Source organism: Crotalus tigris, unplaced genomic scaffold, assembly GCF_016545835.1.
Source record: "Crotalus tigris isolate CLP2741 ecotype Arizona unplaced genomic scaffold, ASM1654583v1 scf7180000017781.746583, whole genome shotgun sequence".
NCBI classification, from domain to species: Eukaryota; Metazoa; Chordata; class Lepidosauria; order Squamata; family Viperidae; genus Crotalus; species Crotalus tigris.
The window spans coordinates 468327-494963 of NW_024096631.1; the positions used below are offsets into that span (position 1 = coordinate 468327).

The 26637-nt window shown below is 37.7% G+C and overlaps 1 protein-coding gene across 1 annotated transcript in view; it reads left to right on the forward strand.

The window, feature by feature from the left end:
* The first annotated feature begins 5624 nt into the window (after window positions 1-5624).
* Window positions 5625-26637, forward strand: part of VGLL4 (vestigial like family member 4) — a 109572-nt gene continuing 88559 nt past the window's right edge. The window contains exons 1-2 of the mRNA XM_039342248.1: window positions 5625-6024; window positions 10152-10228. Of these exons, the coding sequence (XP_039198182.1) occupies window positions 10165-10228 (64 nt within the window). The 5' untranslated portion in view covers window positions 5625-6024; window positions 10152-10164. The remainder of the gene's footprint in view (window positions 6025-10151; window positions 10229-26637) is intronic.

The window sequence follows — 26637 nt, forward strand, 5'->3', positions numbered from 1 at the left end:
ACACAGACTTCCTGTAACTGCCTAAATTCCTGAACTTAGAGCAGAAAGCTCATTAAAATCTCAGTGGTGTGCAGTGGCAATGGAGATAAAAATCTGTGTTCTTTGCTTTTCTTTAAATTTTCATCTACAAGTAGTCCTCGACTTACAACAGTTTAGTGACTGTTCAAAGTTACAATGGCACTGGAAAAAGTGACTTATGACCATTTTTCACACTTATGACCATTGTAGCATCTCCATGGTCATGTGATTTACATTCAGATGCTTGACAACTGACTCACATTTGTGATGGGTGCCGTGTCCCAGAGTCATGTGACCCCTTTTGCGATCTTCTGACAAGCAAAGTCAATTGGGAAACCAGATTCACTTAACAACCGTGTCACTAATTTAATAATTGCAATAATTTACTTAACAAATCTGGCCAAAAAAAGTCATAAAATGGAGCAAAACTCACTTAACAAATTTCTCATTTGACAACATAAATTTTGGGCTCAAATGGGGCCATAAAGTGGGGACTACCTGTATTTCAGTTGGCTTTCATAGCCATGGGATCTATAAGGCCATATACTGGGAAGGCCTTTTACCATAGTAGTAGTACATATTTTGGAGAATTTACTTCAGATTAAAGTAGTTAAATCTTTGGCTTCAGAATATACCTTACACTTTGTTATCTTTAATCCTGTTTTGGTGTTTGTTACATTGGGCACTACTTTGAGAAAAGAAATCCTTTGTATTAGAAATAAATACTCATGGACGCTAAGAAGTATATTTTAACATTAGAAAAAAGGTAACAGCAAGTAGTGTAAATACAATTTTATAAATCTGTGGTTTGGTGACATTAGATTAAAATTGTTCTTGCAAAAGTTAAACAAAACCAGTCCTTTATTTGATTATTACCAAACAGTATTTCATACAGGTTGGACGGCCTAATTTCAAACAAAGTGTGTTAAAAGAAGAAGGCCAGAAAAATTAATAAATGTAATCACAGGCTGTGAGTTTTTCTAACATGCTCAAGAAGTAATGGCCTTTATCACAGATAAGAAACCTCTGGAGAAAATTCAGTTGGAGAATTTGAATTATATAGCTAAAAAGCTTGGCAAGCTAAAAAAAAAAAAGAAATCTGTGCACAGTGTTATTAACCCTTAATAAGTGGTGAGAGGAATTCATTATTTAAAATGTCACTCATTCCAATTGATTTAAATAAAGGCTTAGAATAGCATGCAAAATAGATTTCCCTTTAGGTATCAAGTGAAACTGCTTATTCAGGTACACTGTACATCCATGGTGAGGATAGATCAACTGAAGATGTTTTCCACCAATGTGCTGGAACTTCTTGGAGGCTTCTGCTAAGCCACAAACTCAGGTAGATTGCTCTACCTAATCAATGGATTGCTTATACCATTGATTCAGTGCATCACTTCTTAAATTCATTTCCCACAATATTTGCTATTTCACTTTAACTCTTCCTCTCTATTGTCTTTTCACAGTATTAGTATATTAGCATTAAACTGATAATCCATTATTGCGTAAAAAGTTATTAGTTTCAGTTTATTGGGTATTTCCATGTTTCATTGTGTAGTTTTGCTTGAGTGCATAATAAAGTGGCATGAGCCATTATATATCAGATTTGACTGTATTTTGAAATATGTCATGGAATGGAGATGGTGGAAGATAAGCCACATCTTAGACAGACCCTTATGTAAGTTTGCCTAGAGTCTAGACATTTGTTATATACTCATCGGAATGTTCAAAGAGCAAAGTTCATGCTAGGACATAGCAGACAAAAGCTATGTCTACGTATGTGTGCATGTGCACAAATGCCTTTAAGACAGTGTTGACTTCTGGTGGCTGCTTGGACAAGTCCCTGCAGTTTTCTTGGCAAGATTTCTGAAGTGGTTTGAGAGAGATTCCAAGTTCGCTCAGTTGGCTTTGTGCTTAAGGCAGGACTAAAACTCACAGTCTCCCAGTTTCTAGACTGATGCCTTAAACACCGCATCAAGCTGGTTCTCACAAAAGCAATCCTTAATAAATTAAGAGGCAGTGCATTACTGTAAATAAAAACTACAATTATGAAGCCCAATAAGCAATTGATTAATTTTACTTCTAGTTAAGAGCCATGGTGGCGTAGTGGTTAGAATGTAGTACTATAGACTGCTACTACTGGTTGGCTGCCAGCAATTTGGCAGTTCAAGACTGACCAGCTCAAGGTTGACTCATCCTTCCGAGGTCAATAAAATGAGGACCCAGATTGTTGGGGGCAATATCCTGACTCTGTAAACTGCTTAGAGAGGGCTGTGAAGCAATATATAAGTCTTAAGTGCTATTGCTATTGCTAGTAACTTAAGTGGTTTGGGTGGATTACAATGTTAATTTTGTTGCTGTTGTTAACTGCAAAGTCGTGTATGACTTATTGCGACCCCATGGACAACATTCCTCCAGATCTTCCTGTCCTCTACCATCTTCTGGAGTCCATTTAAGTTGACGCCTACTGTTTCAGTGACTCCATACAGCCACCTCATTCTCTGTCGCCCCATTCTTCTGTTGCCCTCAATCTTTCCCAGCATTAGGCCCTTCTCCAGTGAGTCCTTCCTTCTCATTAGGTGGCCAAAGTATTTGTGTTTCAACTTCAGGATCTGGCTTTCTAAATAGCAGTCAGGGTTGATCTATTCTAGGACTCACCGGTTTGAACGCCTTGCAGTCCAAAAGACTTGCAGGAGTCTTCTCCAGCACCATAGTTCAAAGGCCTCAATTGTCGCTCAGCCTTTCTTATGGTCACAATGTTAATTAAAATCATTAAAAAGTTTTTAAAAACAGAATAGTTAAAACAATAAAATACGATCAAAATAAAACATGGAAAATTCACTATTTCTGAATAGAATGCAAGTTACAAGGAATGCTGTAATTACAACAAAGGTGAGTAAAATGATATTTTAAGGGTTTTATTTATTTTTGAGTGGCGTGGTGGCATAGAGGTGGAGCTCTGAAATCTCAAGAGATTTGTTCCTGAAATCTCAAGAGATTTTCTTTGTGCTGGACAAGGAGAGACTGTTGGGACCATGGCAGGAACAAAGAGCTCAAGGTACTGGAAACAACACTAATAATCGTTCTGGGCAGATTTACACACACTAAACACTTTAACTCTCAAGAAGTATGTTATCTTCATTTTATTCCACATGTTTAAACTTATGAAACTTTAGGATTAGACACCAATCAAGTTTGTCTTAACTCTACGGATAAACTTAACAGTTATAGGTTGAATGCCACTATCCAGTGTTTTAATGCAATTTTATGAGCATACTATTTTGCTTTGCTTACTTTTTAAAGTAAACTGGATATTTTCAAAGATTAAAAAATAACAAAGAAGCAAGATATGTAGATAACTTTCAATGAATCTTTTGTTTGCTTTTTATCATGTTTACATTTCTTCTAATAGCTATCATTTATAGTACATGTGTTGCAATGTGCACTGTACATTGTTAGATGTGCCTAATATGGAGCTAATGTTCCATAATTTTTATCAATAAAATACCTTCAGCTATGCATGATATTTTAGTTTTTTTATCTAAAGTATTTAAAACATATAGTTAATGTTTTCTGATTTTTATATGTGAACAAAAAAGTACTTCAGGCTCTACAAGATTAATTAACCTTAAGAGATTTCACTTTTCTCAGATGTATAACTTGCTATTTCAACATGGGCATTAGAAATTTTTTGTTTGTTTTTCATATTTATGAACACTCATTCGCTTCTAATACAGTCATTGGGCAATGATCAAAATACAGGTAGTCCTGGACTTAAAACTATTTGTCTAATGATCATTCAAAGTTACAAGGGCACTGAATAAAGTTACTTATGACTAGTTCTCACATTATGACTGTTGAAGCATCCTGACAGTCACATGATCAAACTTTGTGTACAACAATTATGGCAGAAAGTTCTTAATTAACAATTGCCTCACTTAACAACAGAAAAATTGGGGTCAATTACAGTCATAAGTCAAGAAGTACCTGTAGACCTAAATTTAAAAACCTTGGAAGACATCTACCATATAGGGTGCTTCCATTTTGATTAGTTCCATTCAAAGATTCCTTTTATGGGTGCAGTCATATTCCACTTGCAAATGATGCGTCATTTTTGTAGTACCTAAATATTAGCTACATCAGGCATGTCAAACTGCCCGACCATGGGCCAGATGTGTCACACCAAAACTGCGCCCACCCCATTGCTGGCAATGGGAAAAAGTCCCTATACATTACATGATGTCATGTGACATCACGAGTTTGACATGCCTGAGTTACATATTGATATTGATCCTATGGAGAATCTGGGCCAGTCACTCTCTTTCAGCCCTAGGAAGAAGGAAAGGGTGAACAATTTCTGAAAAACCTTACCAAGAAATTTGCAGGGAGGCACTCTTCCCCTCCCAAAGCTATGGACAGAGTTAAATTGCAGCGTATATATTATGATAAAAATGCAACTATTTCAAGTAAAATATATAGTATTTTCATTGATACCACTTATTTAGATTTGATGAGGGGACAAGTAACTCCTTGATACTTCGACTACGCTGAGGAAGATTTTTGTGTTTCTCTTCTAGAAAAGGCTGACTTCACATATTGTTTCCACAGCAATGTTTTGTTGACAGTCTTCCTCAGTAGTAAACACAGACTGAAGCTTGATAAACTTGGTATGTTTTGCCTGATTCATTTCTCTTATTTTTGTAACAGAGGTCCCCAACCTTTCGGGCACCAGGGACCAGTTACTGGAGAGAGGTTGTTCTGCAGACCGGAGGGTGTGTGGTTTTGTGTGCTGCCTGCATCCTGCGGATGGGGCTTTGTTTGTGAGGACCGGTTGTTGGCATGTCCTGGCCCAGTACCGGTCCACGGACCGGGGGTTGGGGACCCTTGTTGTACAGTATCCGGTCTCCAATTATTCATACAATTTTGCAATTTTACGCTGAAGAAAAAGATTCTTTTTCAAAAGTTTTGATAGGAAGGACAGAATTAGGAAGGACATGAACCCTCAATGGAAGCGAGTTTGCTGCAAGAAGTTTAGAAAGCCCTTGGGTCATTACAATTTTACTCCACAGATAAAACAATACAAGACAGTCGGTCAAAAAATAATAAAACTAATCGCCCAAGGAGGGATATGAAGACGAATTCAGGTAATTTAGGAATTACTGAAAGAAATTACTCCTCCTCTCGGATCTGACCTTCGTTCGGCGGGAATCGCTTGGAGGACGCACAAAGGTGGCCGCCTATTATGCCCTCCAGCGGGTTTCTTCCGGGCAAGCGGCTGCAATCTCGTCGCTTTAGTCCGGATCAGAGTCGCGGTACGTTGCATAGAAACCACTGCTGCGACCGAGTAACTGCCAAGCTCCTGCTTTGTGTAGCCGAGAACCAGCGAGTAGGTGGGGGGGGGGGGATGCCAAGGCGCCGTGGAACTCTCGGCCCTGAAGGAGGCGGCCGAGGGTAGACAATGAGGAAAACTTCCCGCCCCCCTCTAAATTCGGGCTCCCATTGAAACACATTTTAGTCATTTTCTCTCTCAACCGCCCCTCCTTCTCTTTCTCCCTAACCCCCCCACCCCGATATTACCTGCTGAGGATATGATGTCATGGCCTTATTATCCTAATGTAGGCTGATCTCACGAGCTCCGCAACCAATGGGGCAGCAGGGCTCTCCCCACCTGCTAGGAAGAGAATTCCATCATTCTTGGAATTCTTTCCTCGGCTAGTGCACCGCAGCGCGCGCCGAGCAGTTCCGAGCGCGGCTGGTGAATCTGCAAGGCTCGCATTGTTTGGGAACCGGCCGCGCGACCCCTCTGCCCAATCAGCAGGCAGGGCGCTTCCTGGCTGGAGCCCGCGCAACCGAGCTTGGCGACTGGAGAAACGAGGAACGCTTGGAGCGACCGCGGCAGGGCGCGCGCCGACTTTTTCTCTCTTCCCTCCCCCCCCCTCCTGGCCCGGCTCGGCCCGGCTTTGCAGGGGGGAGCGCAACTGAGTAGCGCGGAGGTCTTGCAAACTGGTGAGTGAGGCGCCTACAACGGGAGCTGGGGTTTGCGTGGCCCCTGGTCGTATCCGCGGCGGCGGCGGCGGCGGAAGTGCGGTGCGGCGGCTTTGCTGGAGGGGCTGTGGATAATAGTGCGGCACCGGGAAGATGCTCGTCGGCGCTTGGTGGACCCTGATGGAAGCTCGGCGCTGAGGGTCGGAGCTTTTCCTGATCGCCTTTAAGCGGGCCCGGGGCTCTGGAAGGGAAGGGGCGGGGGGGGGATGGTTGCTTTCAGACCTGCCGTTTGTTGCAAGCCGTGCTTGGACCGGCGTGCCGACTTCTCTAGTGGATAAAGCGCTAGAAGTGAATAAAAAAAGCATTTATTCTCGGCTGCAAGTGGGAGAAATCGCGGGGTAGATTTTATGCGTCTGTAGTCTTGGAAAAGTGAAATCCCGGAGAACGGGGGGGGGGAGGAGGGAAAGGGAGAGTACTTGTAATGAACATGTAGCTCTCCTTCGTATTACCCCTCCCCCCCTTTTCTTTCTCTTGTTTGTTTTGCTGGTGTTAGAATACGCTAAGTTATCGGTAGTAGATCGTTGTCGTGTTATATTTATTCTGCACAAAAAGCGCGCCGGTTGATTCTTGGCGTTTAATGGGTCGTTTTAGCTGGCCTTTGCAAACGGACCCTCCTTGCGTTTTTTCTTCAGAGCTTTCTCGGGGCGCTGCCCTTTTTTTTTCTGGGCTTTCTCTTGCGAGATGCCTAACCGCCCACGATTGCAGTCCCCCCCCCACTTTAGCACCCTTTACATGCTGAACTCACTCAGAATGTAAGCAAATGTTAGATTGGAAGCGATCTGGAGAGAAACAAAGCCACTTAAGAGTTATGTGCGTGCATTCCGGTGCTGCTTTTGCCATGGATATCCACTTCTTCGGTCTGAACTTGAGGCTGTTTAGCAAGAGCTAGCAAGGATGGCAGTTGGTACTGGTATGCAAACTTTGATGGACAAGTTTGGTTGGATTTGCTAAGTTTTGTGGGAGGTGTTTGTTTTGGCCATCTAATAGTTGCAGGCTCTTACTATTAACTCTGCCATGTCCTGTCAGTGCTTACCAAATGACACATCTCTCTAGCCTTGTTTGGACTTGTCAGTGTCAGCATGACATCTGCTCTTCCTTGAGCCCTTTTGATTTTTTAGACAGCTGCCTTCTGCAGGGTGCTTTTACATTGAAGAGAGTCATTCAAAAGGCTTTGGGAATTTCCCCTTTCTCAGTTCCAGGGTTTTGCTATCTCCATGCAAAGTAGCATCTCCTAGCTTTCGAAATCTTCTTGTATTAATTGAGATTTGATATGATTTGGTCTGTTAGCCCAGTCTGGCTGCAGGTAGAGGATCCCCCTTTTTGCAACATTTGGGATGTAATGATTTAAATTTTGCAGGTGTTCAGTTTGAGAGGTGGCATCAGTGTTTGAACAGTAAATTCAGAGGCAATGAGGGCTACAATGAAGACATAGTAATGTTTTTATTGCACAGTTAAGTTCCGAGAGGAAGAGAGTTTGTTTCTTTAGCCGCTATTTGTTTATTTCTGTTTTCCTATGTACAGTGATTTTGATACATTCTCCATCTGGTGATTGGATAAATAACGAAATGAAACCCTTAAGGAAGGAAAGTTGAATTAATCACTTTCTATCTACCGGTATCCGTCTCCATATTTATTTTCTAAAGCAATCATTTTTGTCTGAAGTCATAATTTTGTAAACTTTTGATTAGTTTTGGCTAAAAAGATATGTGGTTCATTTTGTTGATTTAAAGCAGACTTGTTTGCAATCCACCTTCCCTAATACTGTATGTTAGCCTATATCAGACATGTCAAACTCGCGCGTCATGTGACATCGCGCAACGTATTGGGATTGTTTTGCCATTGCCGGCAATGGGTGGGCGCAGCTTCCGTATGACGCATCCAGCCCACGGGCCAGCAGTTTGACACCCCTGGCCTATATCTGGTATGATCAAAGTATAGATGAATTTGGTTTCTGAATTCTCAGAGCAAACCTCTTACCCTGGATAAGGACCTGGTAAGGTTGGTGATTTGTTACTTCTCTCCTGGATTCAAATTTATAATTGAAATTAACAACATATTTCTTGCCTATGTAATTTCCATTTGTAGGTGTTTTGTATGTGTGGGGCAAGCTCTACTTAGGACTGCAGTGGGACACAGGCAGCTTCTGCCTCCCATTCTAGAGTTCCATATCAGATTGTGTCCCATAAACTCATGACAAACAAAATGATTAATATTTCTGTAGTTTCTTCTTTAAGGTATACAATCTAGTAATACTTTCTGGACTTAGATTTGTTGAACAACTTTAATTTTCTCTTCTCTCCCCTTGGTTGAAACTATGGAAATGCTTGGAATGTGACATAATACTAGGTGTAAGTAATGCCGTTAGTAGTATTTATTCTTTTCATTTATATTCTGGTTTTTCTCGATCTCAAGGTGGCAGGATCAGAACCCCAGTTTCCAAATGATTCAAGATTTTAACACATCCTTTCAATAGGTCTGCTAGAGAATGAGAAAGGGTTACTGGATAGTGTTAGGATGAGAATTTGGATGTGGTCAGTTATAATAAGATTCTGCAGCCAATACACCATACATCTGCTATAGGAAAAAAATTGATGCAATGTATTTTACGTAAAATTCAGTTTGAAAAATGAATGAGAGGTGCATGCCTTTGAAAACAGAACACACTGGTACATTTTTTGTCTGAAACGTTTAAGCTGATGTGTCAGGAGAAAGCAGAAGGGCTTTTCTGAAGTCTCTCTTCCAGCCTTCCTTAGCTTAGTGCTTGAAATTTCTAACTTGCATGGTTAAGGATGGCTGCTGGAGCAGACAGCTTTAACTTGTAATACTCTCAGCTTAAACGGCATATAATGAGCATGTGAGTATGATCTCAGTTACATAAAAACCCTTGATTTCTACCTTGACCTGGATAAATACATCTCCAAGTCTAGGATAGAGATGAAATTAGGTCTAGGTTAGGTTAATGATATTTTTGAACCTAGGTTAATTCTATTTTTGGAACCTGTCCAGGTGATCATGATCCAAATTAAAGATGTGGCTTAAGTTATGAGTAAATTGGTCAGTCCATCTTCTGTTGACCATATTGTAAGAATTGAGATGGAAAACAGTAGAATAAAACTATTAATGCGATGTAATATCTCATTACATTGTCTATATAAATTTGCCTAAATAAGTAAAACATTGGTAGATTTTGTTCAATGTATTTAGTCTTGGTTATAATTTTTACTTTTGTGAAAACATTTGGAGAGGAGGATTTTTGAAATTTGGTTAGTCCTGGGAACTTATTTAAAATTATTAGGAATCAGCATCAAATTTATAGGGATCTGAGACTTTTTGGACAACATTGTCATGGATAGTTAACTAAACAGTCAAACTTAAACATTGTGTCTAATAATGAAGAGTTGATTTATAGGGCATCTAGTACTTCTGGAATTCAGTTGTTATCCAATTTGTAATTGTTTTGGCTTGGTTGTTTAGTGTAATGAAATAATTTATTAAAAAGGGGATGACAGTCTGAAGATAATACTGCTGCAATTTGGGTGCAATTACTGGTATAATTCAGGAAGCAAGAATGGTTCTTCTAAGAACCAAACTAACACGTATAGCAGAGCGGTGTTTTAATTTGGATTACTGAAACCAATGGGCTTATTTTACAAGCTTTACTGGGGAAGAGGGTATTTTACAAGCTTTATTCTTGGAACTATTATTTTTCTTTTATTGTTTGGATTGATTTTATTCACAAAGTGATATACTGGGGATTCATTTCTGATTGCTCCACTCTCACCTATAGCTTTTCTTGAGAGAAAATATTTGTTTTTTAATGCAATAATCTCATATGATTGATTATGTGCCATCAAGTTGTTTTTGACCCCTAGTGAACATGTTTTAGCCTTATGTAGCCACCCATCTGGTGCTTCATAACTCTGGGTGGCTTGCAGACAAGACAATAAATATTGGATCTCAACATCTCCTGTATCTGGAGGCCTGTCTGAAGAAGCATCTGGCCCTATTGATCGCTGATGATTTAATGAAATAGGAATTTGCCTCTTTTATTGTCTGACAAAATAATACAATATTTATTTCTTATACAGGATCCAGTCAGGAATGGAGACTCCATTGGATGTGTTGTCAAGAGCAGCATCACTTGTGCATGCTGATGATGAAAAACGTAAGTTAGAAGCTGTACTTGTATTCTGAGCAAAGATACACTAAACCCTGTAGAAACTGTGTTGAGCTATATTATACATGTATGTAGATTTTTTTTACGTTTTTAAATGGAATGCATGGTTGATAGATTGTGCTTAAATAAATCAGTCAATCAATATGTTTTTAAAAGCTGAGTTAAATCAAACAAAATTTCCTAGGGAAATGGAAATTAAAATCTTGGTTGATGTTTTACTGTTTAGTTTGATACCTTTTTTCCTAAGATAATGTAGGGTGTTTTCTCCTTAGAGTGTAAGTGAATGTAGTTCCATATCATTTTTTAAAATTAATGGCAAGCTCCTAATCTGATAATTGGTATATTCAATATACATCCTGAAGCATGTTCTCTATACATAAAAATATTTGAGTTCTGGAAATAGGGGAAGGTTCAATTATGTATGACTCTTCATTTCAACCAGACCAGCTTGCTAGCTGTCATCTATTTCCTATCCTGAAACCTTTGTTCTTTAGATTGGAATGATAGCCATGTGTCTAGAATAAAAACTTAAGAGTACAAGCTTTGTTTTTTGCCCGTTTTAGTGAAAAAACATACTTAATTTTTTTATACATATGAAAGTCATGCAGACCTATTGCAAAAAGAAATAGGAAAAATATATTAGTGTATAGGACAGTAACATCTGGCTAATAGTTTATGAATAATTGATTGGAGGCCTGCTGGGAAAGGTAGCTTATAAATTACTCTTTAGAGTAACTGCTTTGTTTTCTAAGAAGTCACACAGATGTAATAAAAAAGAACAATAGTGAATTGGTATTATTGAGGATATATGGAGAATATATATTTATTAATATTTTATTTAACATATTTATATATAATTTATTTAATATATTTAATACATATTAAATGTATACTAATATATATTCACATATTATATTTATTTAATAATAATAAAGTTGGAAGGGACCTTGGAGGTCATCTAGTCCAACCCCCTGCTCAGGCAGGAAACCCTATACCATTTCAGACAAATGCCTGTCCAGTCTCTTCTTAAAAACTTCCAGTGTCGGAGCATTCACCTCTTCTGGAGGCAGGTTGTTCCACTGGTTAATTGTTCTAACTGTCAGGAAGTTTCTCCTTAGTTCTAGGTTGCTTCTCTCCTTGATTAGTTTCCATCCATTGCTTCTTGTCCTGCCTTCAGACGCTTTGGAGAATAGTTTGACTCCCTCTTCTTTGTGGCAGCCCCTGAGATATTGGAATACTGCTATCGTACCACCCCTAGTCCTTCTCTTCATTAAACTAGACATATCCAATTCCAGCAGCCGTTCCTTATATGTTTTAGCCTCCAGTTCCCTAATCATTTTTGTTGCTCTTCTCTGTACTCTTTCTGGAGCAGAGATGTCAAACTGCCAGCCCACGGGCTGGATGCGTCATGATGAAACTGCGCCCACCCCATTGCTGGCAGTGGAAAAAAAGTTGCGATACATCGCGACACATCACATGACATTGCGAGTTTGACACCCCTGTTCTAGAGTCTGAACATCTTTTTTACATCATGATGACCCAAAGTAGATGCAGTATTCCAAGTGTGGCCTTACCAAGGCATTGTAAAGTGGTATTAATACTTCACATGAATGCAGACTAGCACTGTGTTGGCTTTTTTGGCAGCTGTAGCACACTGCTGGCTCATATTTAAGTGATTATCCACTAGGACTCCAAGATCCCTCTCACAGTTACTATTATCAAGCAAGATATCCCCTATACTATACCAGTACATTTGGTTTTTCTTGCCTAAATGTAAAACCTTACTTTTTTCACCATTGAATTTCATTTTGTTAGGTAGCGCCCAGTGTTCAAGTCTGTCCAGATCCTCCTGTATCTTTATTAAATATAATTTAAGGAAATATATGTATATATCATATACTTCATAGAATATATAGAGAATATGCTGTACATTGTTGAAAATATATACGGATGGCAGTCAAGAAGTTAAGATGCTGAGCTTGTTGACCAGAAGATTGGCAGTTCAAGACCTAAGTACAAAGTGACAGAGTGAGCTTCTGTTATTTGCCAAGCTCCTACAAACCTATCAATTCAAAATGATGTAAATGCAAGTAGATAAATAGGTACCACTTAGATGGTAAGGAAACAGCATTCCGTGAGCCTTCAGTGTATAGTCATGCTGATCACATGACTACAGAAGTGGCTTCAGACAACACTGGCTCTTTGACTATGTTGAGCACCACCCCCAAAGTGGGAGATCACTTGTATGAGAAACCTTTCCCTTTTTTATTGTTAAGAAACAAAGGCAAGAAAGGAGGAAAATATATCTTAACAACAATATGGACAGTAATAAGTAAAACTATATATTTACATCTATGTTTATTCATTTTCAAAAGGCCAGTGTTGAAAAAAATGTTTGAAAAACTAATTTATGTAGGGTATTACTTGTGAATCCACTTCTTTGTGTTTTATACAACACTATTAATCTGTTAAAAATTAATGTAAATCTGTATTGCATTAAAACATATCAACTTCTAGGAACATTTTTCAAGTTATGACTGAAGTTATTTAGGCACAAAGGATAACTATAAGAAATTGCAGTTATAGCATTTTATACCATGGCAGTAAATATATTTTATTGTTAACAGTTCCTGTAACATAATTCAAAAATGTCTGAAAAACAGACATTCTTCTTTATGAAACATTGTGTGGAAATACTAGCTTATTAATTTAGTATAGTTAGAACAGAACCCCTTGGGCGTGGAGGGGGAAACAGTATCTTTATTGTCAGTTGAACCACTTGCCAAGTTCTTTCAAAACAGAATTGAAAATGGTGAGCCATGTTGATTCCTTTATGAGGAATCATACCCAGTGATTATGCTAATGAGCATGAAGCTTAAAAATCAGCAACAATAAGAAACAAGGCTTTAAAATAGGCAGTTGATCCATTTTCCAGTCTATTTAACAGCATGACAATGTGACTGTGTTTCTCACAGCCAAATAAAGCCATCCTTTCAATATGCCAACTGCTTCTAGTTTGTGGGAAAAGACTAACAGATGAGTATGAATTCAGGTACATGAAGTATTTTGGTGAAAGTTCTAGGGAACATTTAATTTTTCAGCTAAAAAATTGAAATTCGTTTTAGAGGAGCTAACATCGCTATCTGATGAAAATTAAAATTGGTCACAATAATATTACCCAACAGAAGAAATGGTCCTAGCATTTTATTGACAGCTCAGAATTATAATGTCAGAGTTGCAAACTTCAGTTTATCACACTGTCAATGTAAAGAATTTGCAAATGCGGGCAAGCATTGTAGCAATGGGGGGAGGGGTGTGCCTTTTTTCATCAGTTTCTCATAAAATAAAATCTTCATAAAATCTTTAACCAGAACTGAGGCCAACAAACTGTTTTATTCTGTGAGGCTGATTTGGACTATTTCTTCAGTACAGTCAGAATATTTGAATCTTAATAGGGCCTCCTGCTTGAGCAGGGGGGTTGGACTAGAAATCTTTGAAGGTCCCTTCCAACTCTGTTCTGATTCTGATACAAATTGAACTGCTTTACCAGGGTTTAGATGCATTTTCCATCTGTACTGTTCTTGCCCGCACCCAATCTGCAAATTCTTTAAACCAGGGGTTCTCAACCTTGGCAACTTTAAGACTTGTGGACTTCAACTCCCAGAATTCCTCAGCCAGCTTTGCTGGCTGAGGAATTCTGGGAGTTGAAGTCCACAAGTCTTAAAGTTGCCAAGGTTGAGAATCCTTGAAAACTGACAGACTGAGATTGTCCCTAGATAGTGACTGTAGATCATTTATTAAAAACACACTCTTGGGAAATAAGTCAAACCTCCTAAGATGTCACATGAGGTCTAATGATTTGGGAGCTTTATATGTTGAAAATATGTATAGGTAGTTCTCGACTTACAACCACAATTGATGCCCAACATTTAGTTACTAAGCGAGAGAGTTAAGTGGGTCTTGTCCCACATTACGACCTTTACTTCCCACAGCAGTTAAATTACTGCAGTTGTTAAGTTAGTGACAGGGTTGTTAAGCGAATCCGATTTCCTCTTTGACTCTGCTTGTTGGGAGGTCTCAAAAGGTGATCACATGACCCTGCGACATTACACCCGTCATAAATTCATGCCAGTTGCCAAGCTTCTGAATTTTGATCACATGACCACAGGGATCCTATTATCGTGTTCTTAAGTGTGAGAAATGGTCATAAACCAATTTTTTTTAGTACTTTTGTAACTTTAAACAATTACTAAACAAATGGTTGTTGTAAGTCGAGGACTATCTGTACCTTTTTATACTTTTAGAGCCCACAGTATACAAAGCCATTTACCCACCCAAAAAGTACTGGCGCCTATTCTATTAGCGCAGTAATACTTGAACCAAAACCAGATACTTCTTTGAAATTGAAAACAGGGAGTGTAGAAGTAAAGGTATATCTAAAAAGGATTTTAGAATAAAGAATATTAGTTGGGTTTTTCTACTCTGTATTTTTATGTTCTGCTCATTTTTAAATTGTTGAGAATTATGTTGAGTCAACTTCATTAGCATAGCTTGTAATAGTAAGAGTTTTTTATTGCACAATATGAAAGTTGTAAAACCAGTTATGGTGGAATTATGAATAAACTTTGTTGGGTTTGACATCTAGTAAAACTGCTGCTCTATATACATTCACACATAGAATTACTTGACTTAATATAAAATAGTAACTCTACTGTAGTGTTCTCATTAGATTTTATAATTTCATAGTTTCATGATTCTTGAAAATAATATGTGCCTATAAAAATAATTATGCCAGCTTATAGAGACTGTGTGTCAATTGGATCATAATTGCTCTAGTTTACTGTTGATTGACAAGTGAAAGAAAATAAACCTTGAACTTCAACAGTTGTCTTCATATCTGTTGATATAGCTGCTAGTATATGATGTGCATTCATTTAATTTAACCCATCAACATGTTATTTATATATCTGAAACAGCACTTGTTAAAGTCAAATATGCCTATCCAATCCTTTTATTTGTTCTTTTCCCTCATTGTTATGACTTCATCTTTAAGTAAATTTGGTTGGTAGGCATGGTTTGATAACAGGGAGTGTTTTCCTTATCATGATTTAAACTAGATTTAGTTAAGGCACTGCCATCACATCCGATGTAATTATGAAAGGATGGCTCTTGTAACAGGAGAACAAAGAAAGAATAATGTAAACTGTCATTACAAAGTTCAAGACTCAACCAAGATGTATCTTGGTTAATGTTTCTTTAAAACATGGCAAAAACTTTTAAAGATAATAATGTTGGAATTCTTTCTCTTTTCTTTAAAAGTGGCTTAAACTAGGTTATGCTCCACCAGTGGACAAACATTTATAAACAGTGCTTTCATTTTTGCCAATTTTTTTTATGCTGCAACCTGATTCTATAGTAGTTGAAGTTCTTTTTTTTCATTAATCTACACTCAGTACTCCATAATGACAAAGTGAAAACAGAATTTTAGAAATGTCTGTAAATTTATTAAAAAGAAACAACTGAAATATCATATTGGCATAAATAGTCAGACCCTTCAATCAGTTGAAGTACCTTTGGCAGCAATTACAGTCCCAAGTCCTTTTGGGGATGATGTGACAAACTTTGCACACCTGGACTGGGGGATTTTCTGCCATTCTTTCTTGCAAATCCTCTCAAGTTAGTCAGGTTGGATGGCGACCGTTGGTGAACAGCCATTTTCAGGTCCCTCCAGAGATGTTCAATAGGGTTCAAGTCAGGGCTCTGGCTGGGTCACTCTGGGACATTCACAGAATTGTCCCTAAGCCACTCCTATGTTATCTTGGCCATGTGCTTAGGACAATTATCATGTTGGAAAGTGAACCTTCAGCCCAGTCTGAGGTCCTGAGCACTGTGGAAGAGGTTTTCATTGAGGATATTCCTGTACTTTGCTCCATTCAGCTTTCCCTCAACCCTGACCAGTCTCTCAGTCCCTGCTACTGAAAAACACCCCCATAGCATAATGCTGCCACCACCATGCTTCACTGTTGGGATGATGGTGATGAGCGATGCCTGGTTTCCTCCTGACATAACATTTAGAATTGAGGTCAAACAGTTCAATCTTGGTTTCATCAGACCAGAGAATCTTGTTCCTCTGAGAGTCCTTAGGTGCTTTTTTGCAAATTGAAAGCGGGCTTTCATGTGTTTTGCACTGAGGAGAGGCTTCAGTGTAGCCACTCTGGTATAAAGCCCAGATCGGTGGAGGGCTGCAGTGATGGTTGTCCTTCTGGAATGCTGTCCCATCACCACACAAGATCTCTAGAGCTCAGTCAGAGTGATCATTGGATTCTGGGTCACCTCTCTTACTATAAGGCCCTTCTCCCTGATTGCTCAGTTTGACCTGGTGACCAGCTCTTGGAAGAGTCCTAGTTGTGCCAAATGTCTTCCCTTTGAGAATTATGGAGGCCACTGTGCTCTTAGGAACTTCAGTGCAGCAGAAATTTTATTGTAGCCTTCCCCAGATCTGTGCCTTGCAATAACTCTGAGCTCTGCAGGCTATTCCTTTGACTTGTGGCTTTTCCTCTGCTACAGTATGCATTGTCAGCTGCGAGGCCTTCTTTAGAGAGGTGTGTGCCTTTCCAAATCATGTTCAGTCAATTTAATTTACCACAGGTTGACTCCAATCAAGATGAAGAAACAAGTCAGCAACGATCAAGAGAAATGAGAGGCACCAGAACTAAATGTCACCTGTTGTAGGAAAGGGACTGAATACTTATGCAATGTGATTTTTCAGTTTTAAGAAAAAAATAAATTTACAGATATTTCTAAAATTCTGTTTTTACTTTATTATTATGGGGTACTGATTAATGAGAAAAAAATGAATTTTAGCAACTGTAGAATCAGGTTGCAGGATAACAAACCTGGCAAAGGTGAAGGGGTCTGGATACTTTCTGAATACACTGTATATGCTTTGGATTGTCACTTGTCAATTTCATTTAATATGAAGTGCAGATCATTTATAGAGTAACAACCTTCATAACAGTAAGAAAAATGACTATCTGAGCTTCTTAGATTCTTAAGTAAGTTAAGGGCAGCTAATCACTTCATAATACTACTGAGATTTCAAGATAGTGGCTGCATTTGATTATAACCTATGTTCAGTCTTGCTTATTACAGTAGCTTTGTAAGTTAGCTCCAAAGTTATGTTTTTGTTTCAATTCTCTGTTGGGTTGAAAAAGAATCATGTGACCAAGGAAATTACCTTTCTGCATATTTGCCCTACATTCAAAGCACATTTCTTAAAAATCATCTTCCTTGCTACATTGTAAGAAAGTACAAGTTAACCAGTCAGAGCTTTGTTATCCATGCAGTGTGATAATTGACTATTCACAGCCATCACACATAAAGAATTTGCCAACCCTTGGGTTGTTAATAAATTCATGTACTAGTAATCTGTTCCAGGATAGCATGCACAGAGTTGACAAGCAGTGATTCCAGCAAGATCACTGTGAAAGTTTTATGAGTATTAGAATCCAAAGGAATTAGCCAGAACTATGTGGATCAATGTTCTAAATCTTGAATTGCATTTTTAAGAGATTGTAATCAACTTTAAATGTTCCTGAAGTTTCCTATGTAAAACATAGAAACATGGAATCATAAAGCCAGAAGGAATCTTGGAGGTTTTCTAGTCCAACCCCATTACCCAAGGCAGGAGACTTTATACCATCTGGGCAAATGGATGTCCAATCTATTCTTGAAAACCTCCAGTGATGGAGCACCCACAACTCTGGGAAGCAAACCTTCCATTGATTGTTATTCTCACTGTTAGGAAATGTCTTCTTAGTTTCAGGTTAGATTTCTCTTTAATGGGCTTTCACCCATTGCTTCTTATCCTGCCCTCAGGTGCTTTAGAGAATAAATTAACCCCCTCTTTTCTGTGACTGCCAATCAAATACTGGAAGATCGTGTCATGTCACCCTTAATCTTTCTTTTTGTTACGCTAGACATATCTAGTTCTGTTAACCATTCATTGTACAGGTTAGCCTCCAGACCCCTTATCATCTTTGTTGCTCTTCTCTGCACTTTTTCAAGGGTCTCGGCACCTAATATGATCACCAGAACTAGATGCAATATTCCAAGTGTGGCCTCACTTGTGCAGTATAGAGTGGTACTATCACTTCTCGTGATCTTGATACTATCCCTCTGTTGAAAGCAGTCTAGAACTACAATGGCTTTTTTGGCAGCTGCAACACACTGCTGGCTCATAATTAAGTGGCAGCCCACAAGAACACCTAGGTTACTTTCACATTTAATATTGTGGAGCCAGATATTGCCTGCTCTATACCTGTGCATTTGTTTTTTTCTGTCTTAGTGCAGATCTTATTTTTATCATTGAACTGCATATTGTTGGCTAGGGCCCAGCCCTCAAGCCTGTCAAGATCCCTCTGAATCTTAGTCCGTCTTCCAAAGTGTTAACAATTCCCCCAGCTTGATGTCATCTGCAGATTTGATGAAGTCCCCTTCTGTCTCCTCATCTAGATAATTTTTGAAGATGTTAAGGAGCACTGAATTTAAGATAGAACCTTGAAGTATCTCACTTCATGCTTCCTTCCATATAGATATGGTTCCGTTGAGTACATGCTGAGTGTGATTAGTCAGCCAACTGCAAATCCATCAGGTGATGGTATTGTTTATCCTATACTGTTCTATCTCACCAAGAAATAGGCTATGGTCTACTTCATCAAATTTCTTATTGAAGTCTAAGTAAACTATGTCCACAGTATTTCCCTAATTCACTAATTTAGTCTCTTTGTCAAAGAAGGCAATATGTTTTGTTTGGCATAATGTGTTTTTAACGAACCTATGCTAGCTTCTAAGTAATTGCCTTGCTCCTTTCTAGCTGCTTACAAATCCACTGTTTGATTATCTTTTCCAGGATTTTCCCAGGTATTGATGTTAAGCTGATTGGTCTATAGTTTTCTGGTTGCTGTATTAATACAGATTTCATCTACTGTAAAGTATTTATTCTTTCAGTTGCTGAATGAAAATAAAGTAATAATCTTAGAAATATCCAATGTAGTTTAACATGAATGGAGTTCCAGAAGTCCCAATAGCACGAAGAACAAAAAGGTTGTCTCAAATTGGCCAACATGCTAAGAAACACTTTTTTTCCAAAGTTTTAGAATCTGCTTCTGGATAAAGAATATTTGGCCCCCAAATATTTATGGTCTGTTTTCATACTGAATTTTCTTCAATATAAGCTTTTCACAAGGGAAAGAGTCAAAATAATATCTACAATTTAATATTTATTTTGTAGCATTTTTGATCCATATAACAAAATAAATACTTAAAAGGGCAAAAAGTTCTAGAAGTGTCAGTGGAGTTAAATAGCAGATTTTTAGTTGAACATATAGAAGAACACTTTGTTGAAAAAAAAAAAAGGTTTTTTTAAGTATTGTGAAAGTGATCCTTGTGATCCAATTCCATGATTCTGCCATGTGCTGGAAAACCAGTTAAGCCATTCTTGAGAGGAAATTGATTAGCCTCTTCTTAAAACACCCCAGAAATGGAGAACTCACATCTTCTGTTGATACTGTTCCACTCTTGTACAGATCTTACGCTTAAGAAACCTTAGTGTATACCTACTGCTGTTCTTTAAGTAAGTTTTACTCCTTAAGTCAGGCTACTTAAAGTTGAAGTCAGTGCATAGATTAATATCTTCAGATTTGGCAAGTGCTTATTACTTTTTCTGATGTCTTAACTTCATATGCATTAGCTGATTCCTTTATATCAAAATGGCATAAAGGTTTGGAAGAGAAGCTGCACCATTAGAGCTTTTCTTCTCAGGTACTAATAATAGTGGATTGTGCTTTGATCAGGAAGAACTTCAAACTACACATAGAATATTTGATATATAGCATCAAAATGAGCATGCCCTCATTCCTACTGATACCTTTTCTTTTATCCCACCTTTATTACTTTTTTAAATAAACCAATATGGCAAACATACCTAATACTCCTTCCTCCTCCTGTTTTTTTCCCATAACATTAACTCTGTGAAGCGAATTGGGCTGAGAGAGAATTGAATGGCCCAAAATCATTCAGTGGCTTTCATGTCTAAGGCAGTACTAGAACTCACAGTCTCTTATGTAGTTCTTTGCAGTCAATCTTATCAAAATCTGTAAAAGAAATTTGTCATACTTTCATTAATTGAATAGCCAGACTGTCCTGACTCTTTTGATCTTACATTTTTTTGCTGATCAGCATGATGTGTTCTCTTAGAATAGCCAGCAAGACTCTACAAGAATTCACTAGGAACAACAGTTTGACTTGATTAAATCTACATCAAATTTAGTAATAATGACAACTTTTTAATTTGTGTATTTATTTATATTTCTTATTTCTAAACTGCTCATATTCCTTAGAGAGGAGTCTGGGCGGTGTACAATATAATCAATATATAAACAAATAAAATCAACATTAAAATATTAAAATTAAGTTAAGTTTTTTTAAAATTACAGTATAGCATAAAATTTCAAAAAAGTAAACAATTCCAAGATGGGCATTTAGCCTTAGTTAATATACACAGAGGGGGGGGGGTCTCATGGGGCCAGTTGGCCCTAGAGTTGTGTGGTCCTCTGTGCCCCCCATGCAAGGTCACAGAGACTATCTCTTCTAGCTTCATTTTTTGAAGCTTTAATGCTAATAGCCTTGGCATTCTTTTCACTGAAGCTTTAGTACTAATAGTTTTCAAAAACCTCATATCTCTTTGATACAGAACTACTTCATGCATATCCCAGAATTGTGTTAGCCTCACATTTCTCATACATTCAGCATTTTTCCAAGTTGTCCTTCAGGGTGGATCTTCCAAGCCAAAAATCCCTCATCTTGTCTGTGTGCCCTATATTTTTTCCCTATAAAAAAATGTAACCTATAAAATCCTTTATGACTTGGTGCCCTTCGCGGCCTCATCTTTTATCATTTTAATCCTGCTGGAAGAAGGTTGTCTGGTTATCCTGTTTCCAAGAACTGGTGTGTATATGAAACCTGGAAGTATTGGCCTTTGGTGAAGGACCAACCCTTTGAAACAGTCTCCTGTTTGAGATTTGCCACCAATATGATCTGTTTTCTGCAAGAAGCTACAAATTGAGCTGCTCTGGAGACTTTGGGAGCTTACTGACATACATTTTGTCTACCTGTTGAATGACCTTTTGTTCCAACCTCTTCAGATTGATTGTAGTCTCTGGGTGTTATCCTAGTGCTACCAAATACATTGGAGATCTGTGTTTGTCTTTTTTAAAGTGTTTTTTTTTTTAAAAAAATAGATAAAGAGCAGTGGTAGTAAGATTGATGATAATATAAAAGATCGGCTCAGATAAATGATTTCAATGTCCGGATTCTCCATAAATTTCCATGATTGAGACTGGTTTGATTGTTTAATCACCAATGCCTTTTGCCAAATGAAATAATTTTTTAGATCAGAACACCATGATGGAAACAGCCACTTTGCTGCATGCTGACCCTGTGTATTTGAAGTAGAGTAGAATGAAGAGAAATACTCAAGATTAAGAGCAGATGTACCCATCATGAACTGACATAAGTCAGTAATAGAAAAAGGAGGAAGAATGATGTAGTAGAATGTTTACTTTTCATGCTGTTTTTTTTTTAAACAAGGGATTAACTTCAGCAAATATTCACAGTTGTCATATAAATCAGAAGTTGAGGTTCACAGATTTCATCTTGACCCTAACCATATTTGTTACTGGGATCTATTTCATAAAAAGCTAGCCTGTAAGATGTAGCCCCAAAACTGAATTGAAAACCCAAATAAAGCAACTGACAGCAGACAAACTAAATCTTCCCTTTATGGGGTTTCACCACCAGCTAAGTATAAACTTTCAGGTTGTCCAATACCATATTTTAAAATGAATATCACTGAAATATATTCCAGATTCAGCTACAGAACAAACAAGCTTGTCAGTAACAAATTGCATGAGGAAGGAAGAAAGTAAAGAATCTAAGGTTCCCATAAAGACTGGATCTTAAATAGTTTAGAATGTATAAATAAATCTGGTCTTGCAGTCTATTATGCATACGTTATAGTTGGCTTCTACTTTGACAGTAACCTTTTCAGTTTAGATATATAATATCAATATGTGCTCTTATAAAGCAAAGCATAGATTAATAAAATTGGAGGTGAGAATTCGAGTTAGTTTGAATATAATGCATTTTCCTGCATGCAGGAAAAAATACTCCTGACCACCTATGCATTCTTATTTAATTTGAGCATAATTGCAAAAGTTGTGTTTCTTTAAAGCAGGTTTATTGTTTTAATAGATTTCAATTTCAACTTCAAAGCTGTTTAAAAAGGGATTCTTTATCGAGTTCTTATCATTCAGGAAGAAAGGTTCCTCCGGCCCCATTAAAAAACATAAATTGTGGCTTAGCATACTTCACTGACTAGAAATCTTGGAACAAACGCTATTGTATTGCCATCTCCTGTTATTATAATGTTGTATTAAAATACTTGTATTTTACAATCTATCTTGATTGGTGAGCAGCTGCCTTCTCTGAACAATACCACTTTGAGCACCTACCTTTTGTTTATAGTCAGTTTTCTGACAGCAGCAATAAAGCCAAAGTCGGATGAGCCTTCATAAATCTCTATTTGCTTTCAGATAAGCCTGTATCTTGCTCAGGTTGCAAGGACAATGGAATTTCCCTGCACTTTGCATGCTATGTTCCTTTAGTTTTGAATGAGTTAATAAAAGTCTGACCTAATGCTTTTGAGAGTCAGAAAGGATAAGAAGAATGAGAGAAGAACGCTTTTACAAAACCTGTTCTTGCAAACATGTTACTTCAAAGACAAATCAGGTATTTCACAGTAATGTGAAGTTTAGTAATCTGACAGGACAGGAATAAAAATATTTACGTAGGCCCAATGAATACATTTTCCTCATTCACACTTTTTAGGTTTCAACTGTAATTGAAAGTACTCCCAAAATTTTCTGTTAGCTATTCTTCTCTATGTATAGGGGAAACAGAGTAGATGGTGTAAAAGATTCTCAAGATTGTGATGTTCTTCACATCTCCTCTATATCTTAGATAGTTTTCATATTAGATGTTAGTGAAACTGTCTTGTGAACTTAGAGCTTCCTCTAAGTTATTTCTCTCTAACCTAGCTTCAGTTCATTATTAAAAGGTAATGTGGAGAGTATTTAAGGGAATTTGTTTTGAAATAGAGCTGTATAAATTTTTGACACTTTGTTATACCCAACAGGAACTGAGTAATAAAACATATTTTAAAATATATGCTGTAATTCCTGTATATTAATTTCTTCTCAGTACCAGGAATGGAAACCAAATACAACTTTCTTCCAGTAGATTACTGCAGTTGCTTTGACTGGGTCTTTTGTCCATTTGTTTTTTTTCACCTGTTGCTGCTTGTCACATGCCAAGCTGTTAAGATCTTTAGAGCAGGAATGGATTTTTTATTTAACTGCACACACAATACCCAAGCAAGAAAGCACATGTAGATATTTGAACAGGTCAGGAGATCCTATCTAGTGCATGTGCTTTTGATAATACTGCCTATGCATAAATATTTTGCTTGAATGTCTGGATGTTAATGTCTGTGTTATACGTGATCCAGATTTTCAGATGCAGTCTGCCTAGGTTTTTAATAGATAATCAAGGAATGTTCTCATAATAAGAAAGCAAGCCTAGTGTTCGTTGCATGCTTTAATTAAAGGCCCTCCCCCCCCAATCAGTAGGTTTATGAAAAATTGAGACTAGTATCTGTTCAAGATGATTGTACTGCAAAGCCAACTACAGACACAATGCTGAAACACCAGTAATACCAATAATATTTGGAGGAAAGCACCGTGGCTTTCTACATGAGTTAGCAATCCTATAGTTTTGGAGAGACTGGGAATGCTTTTAATATGTCTACCACTGAGTAGAAATGTCATCAATAAAAAAATAGTGTCTTATTTTTCATAACTGTTTTTAATCAGCTATACAGGTAGTCCTCATGAAACAACAATCTGGTTTAGTAACTTTTGGCAATTACAAAAGTGGTGATGGAAAAATAACTTTATGACCAGGCCTTGCATTCATGACCTTCCCAGGTCTGTAAATCAGAGGAAATCTGAAGTAAGATCATGAACCCAGGTGCAGTGTCACTTACTGGCTGCTTCACTTAATGACTTAAGCTGCCAGTGTCAATTGTGGTCGCTAGATGAGGGCTACCTGTAATTAGATTTTGATTATAACAGAATGATGTATAAATGATTTATAAACTTAATTTGTAGACTTAATTCAGTCTGTAGCTGACTTGAATTCAGTTTTTGGCTTCGATTATACAGTGCCAATGTTACGCTACTCAAAATAAAGATTCTTTAAGGTAAACAATGCCTCGAAGTTCTTTTAAAGAGTTCCATTTTTCGGAACCATGACAAAGGTATTACCAAAGGTGTATTTGCAGGTATGCTACCAAAGGTGTACTACGTAAAGAATAAAGTTGCTGTGCTATTCCCCCTCCCCGTTTCTCTAGAGTTTTCTTGTTCAGTCTGTTCTGTTTTAGTTGTAGATTAGTAATTTATTTATTTATTTATAACATCTATAAACAGCTTCAGTCTGGAAAGACTCTAGGCATTGTATAAAAGAGTAACAGTAGCAATATACCAGTGTGATAACAAATGCTAACTATATTTATGTATTATAAACAGTAAACATAACCATCACAGTTGGCGTGGACAACATAGCTATGGAAAAGGAACCATTCATGGTTTCTTTTCAGTTGACGTTCTCTGATTACTCAGACTGGGAAGAGGAGCACAATCTTTTAGGGAAAGGTCCTCTTGTAGATACCTAACTCCTGTACCCTGTAGTTCCTTGAATAGAACTTGTAAATATCCCACTAGCCAATGTAGCTCCTATAGCATTGTTATATGGTAATAAATGAAACTTCCCATAAGTACAAGAGCTTCTAATTTGCACTAATTGAAATTTCTAGCTCATCTTAGAGAGCAATCCCATGTAAAGTAAATTGCAATTATCTTGTAATATTGACCCTTACCTTACCATAATAAATTAACTATTGTTAAGTTTACACAGCAAGTTTGGCTAATCCCAAAGCACTCTTATTTTGTGAATCCAAGCTATGGGTGGCTGCTTACAGCTGTTCTGCTCCCAATCCAAAAAGCATACACAAAGGAGTTGCTGTTAGCAGGAGTGGAGAAGGAAAAGAGATTCTGGGCTGAGTTAATAAAGCATGCAGAACTAAAATATTTCTTACAGTCTCTGATGGCTGGTTAGATGAGAATTCTGGTTTACTGATTTTTCTTTTGCCTGCTTTTAATGATCTGAACATGTGAACCATTTGGTTTATATGGAGTTTGGTAACTTATGTACAAAAGTAGAATGCACATTTTTATTCTGCCCCATTTCCATGCCAGGAAAATATATAGTACATTTTTATAAACCTTAGTAATCTGTGGCATGCATTTTTTTTAAACTGAACATGATTTACTGAATAAGGTTTAACCAGTAAAACTAGAAATATTGTTGATTTGTATAGCTCAGTCATATTGGTCCTGACTATAGTAAATCATATAAATGAAAATAGATTCACACCTATATTTATTTAAGAATAAAGATCAAAACAAGGAATGGGGATTTGCTAATGACTTACTAATTGTCTTTATGTCATTCATGTTTGCTTAACAGTGGAGTAAAGTTCAGTAAATATATCGTGTTTCCCCAAAAATAAGACCAGATCTTATTTATTATTATTTGTGTCCAAAAGAGGCACCAGGTCTTATTTGTGGGGGATGTCTTACTCACTGACAGCACCGCCCAGCTGGTCTACTTGTGGGGCTGAAGGAGCAGCTTCATTCTGCAGCTGCATTCTGGCCTGCATTTTGCAATTAGGCCTTTCTGGAAAGCCTATGCAGCCAAATAATCAATCCATAGCTCAGTCTTCAGCTGCATATGTCTTGCAGAACTATGGCTGTAGAGGCCTTCCAGAAAGGCCTGTGACTGAGAAATGCAGGCCTGGCTGCAGAAGATGCCGCAGAAGAAGTAGGCGGGTGAGAAGAGGCCTGGCTGAAAGATAAGTGGGTGCGGGGCACGTGGGCAGCTCCACACATCCCCACCTCCACAGTAGCTTGATTTTTAAGCATATGCCTTGCCCCAAAACTAGGGGTTATTTTTGGGGTAGTATATATTAAACCCACCCCCCAAAATCAAGTTAGGGCTTATTTTTGGGGTAGGCCTTACCTTCGGGGAAACACAGTCTTTATCCATCAATATCCTCACACCATTGTAAAGACTATTACAGTATCTCACAAAAATGTATGGATTTACCAGTGTTATAATTTACTCAGTAACTTCAACCTCTTCATGACTTGATAGATGTA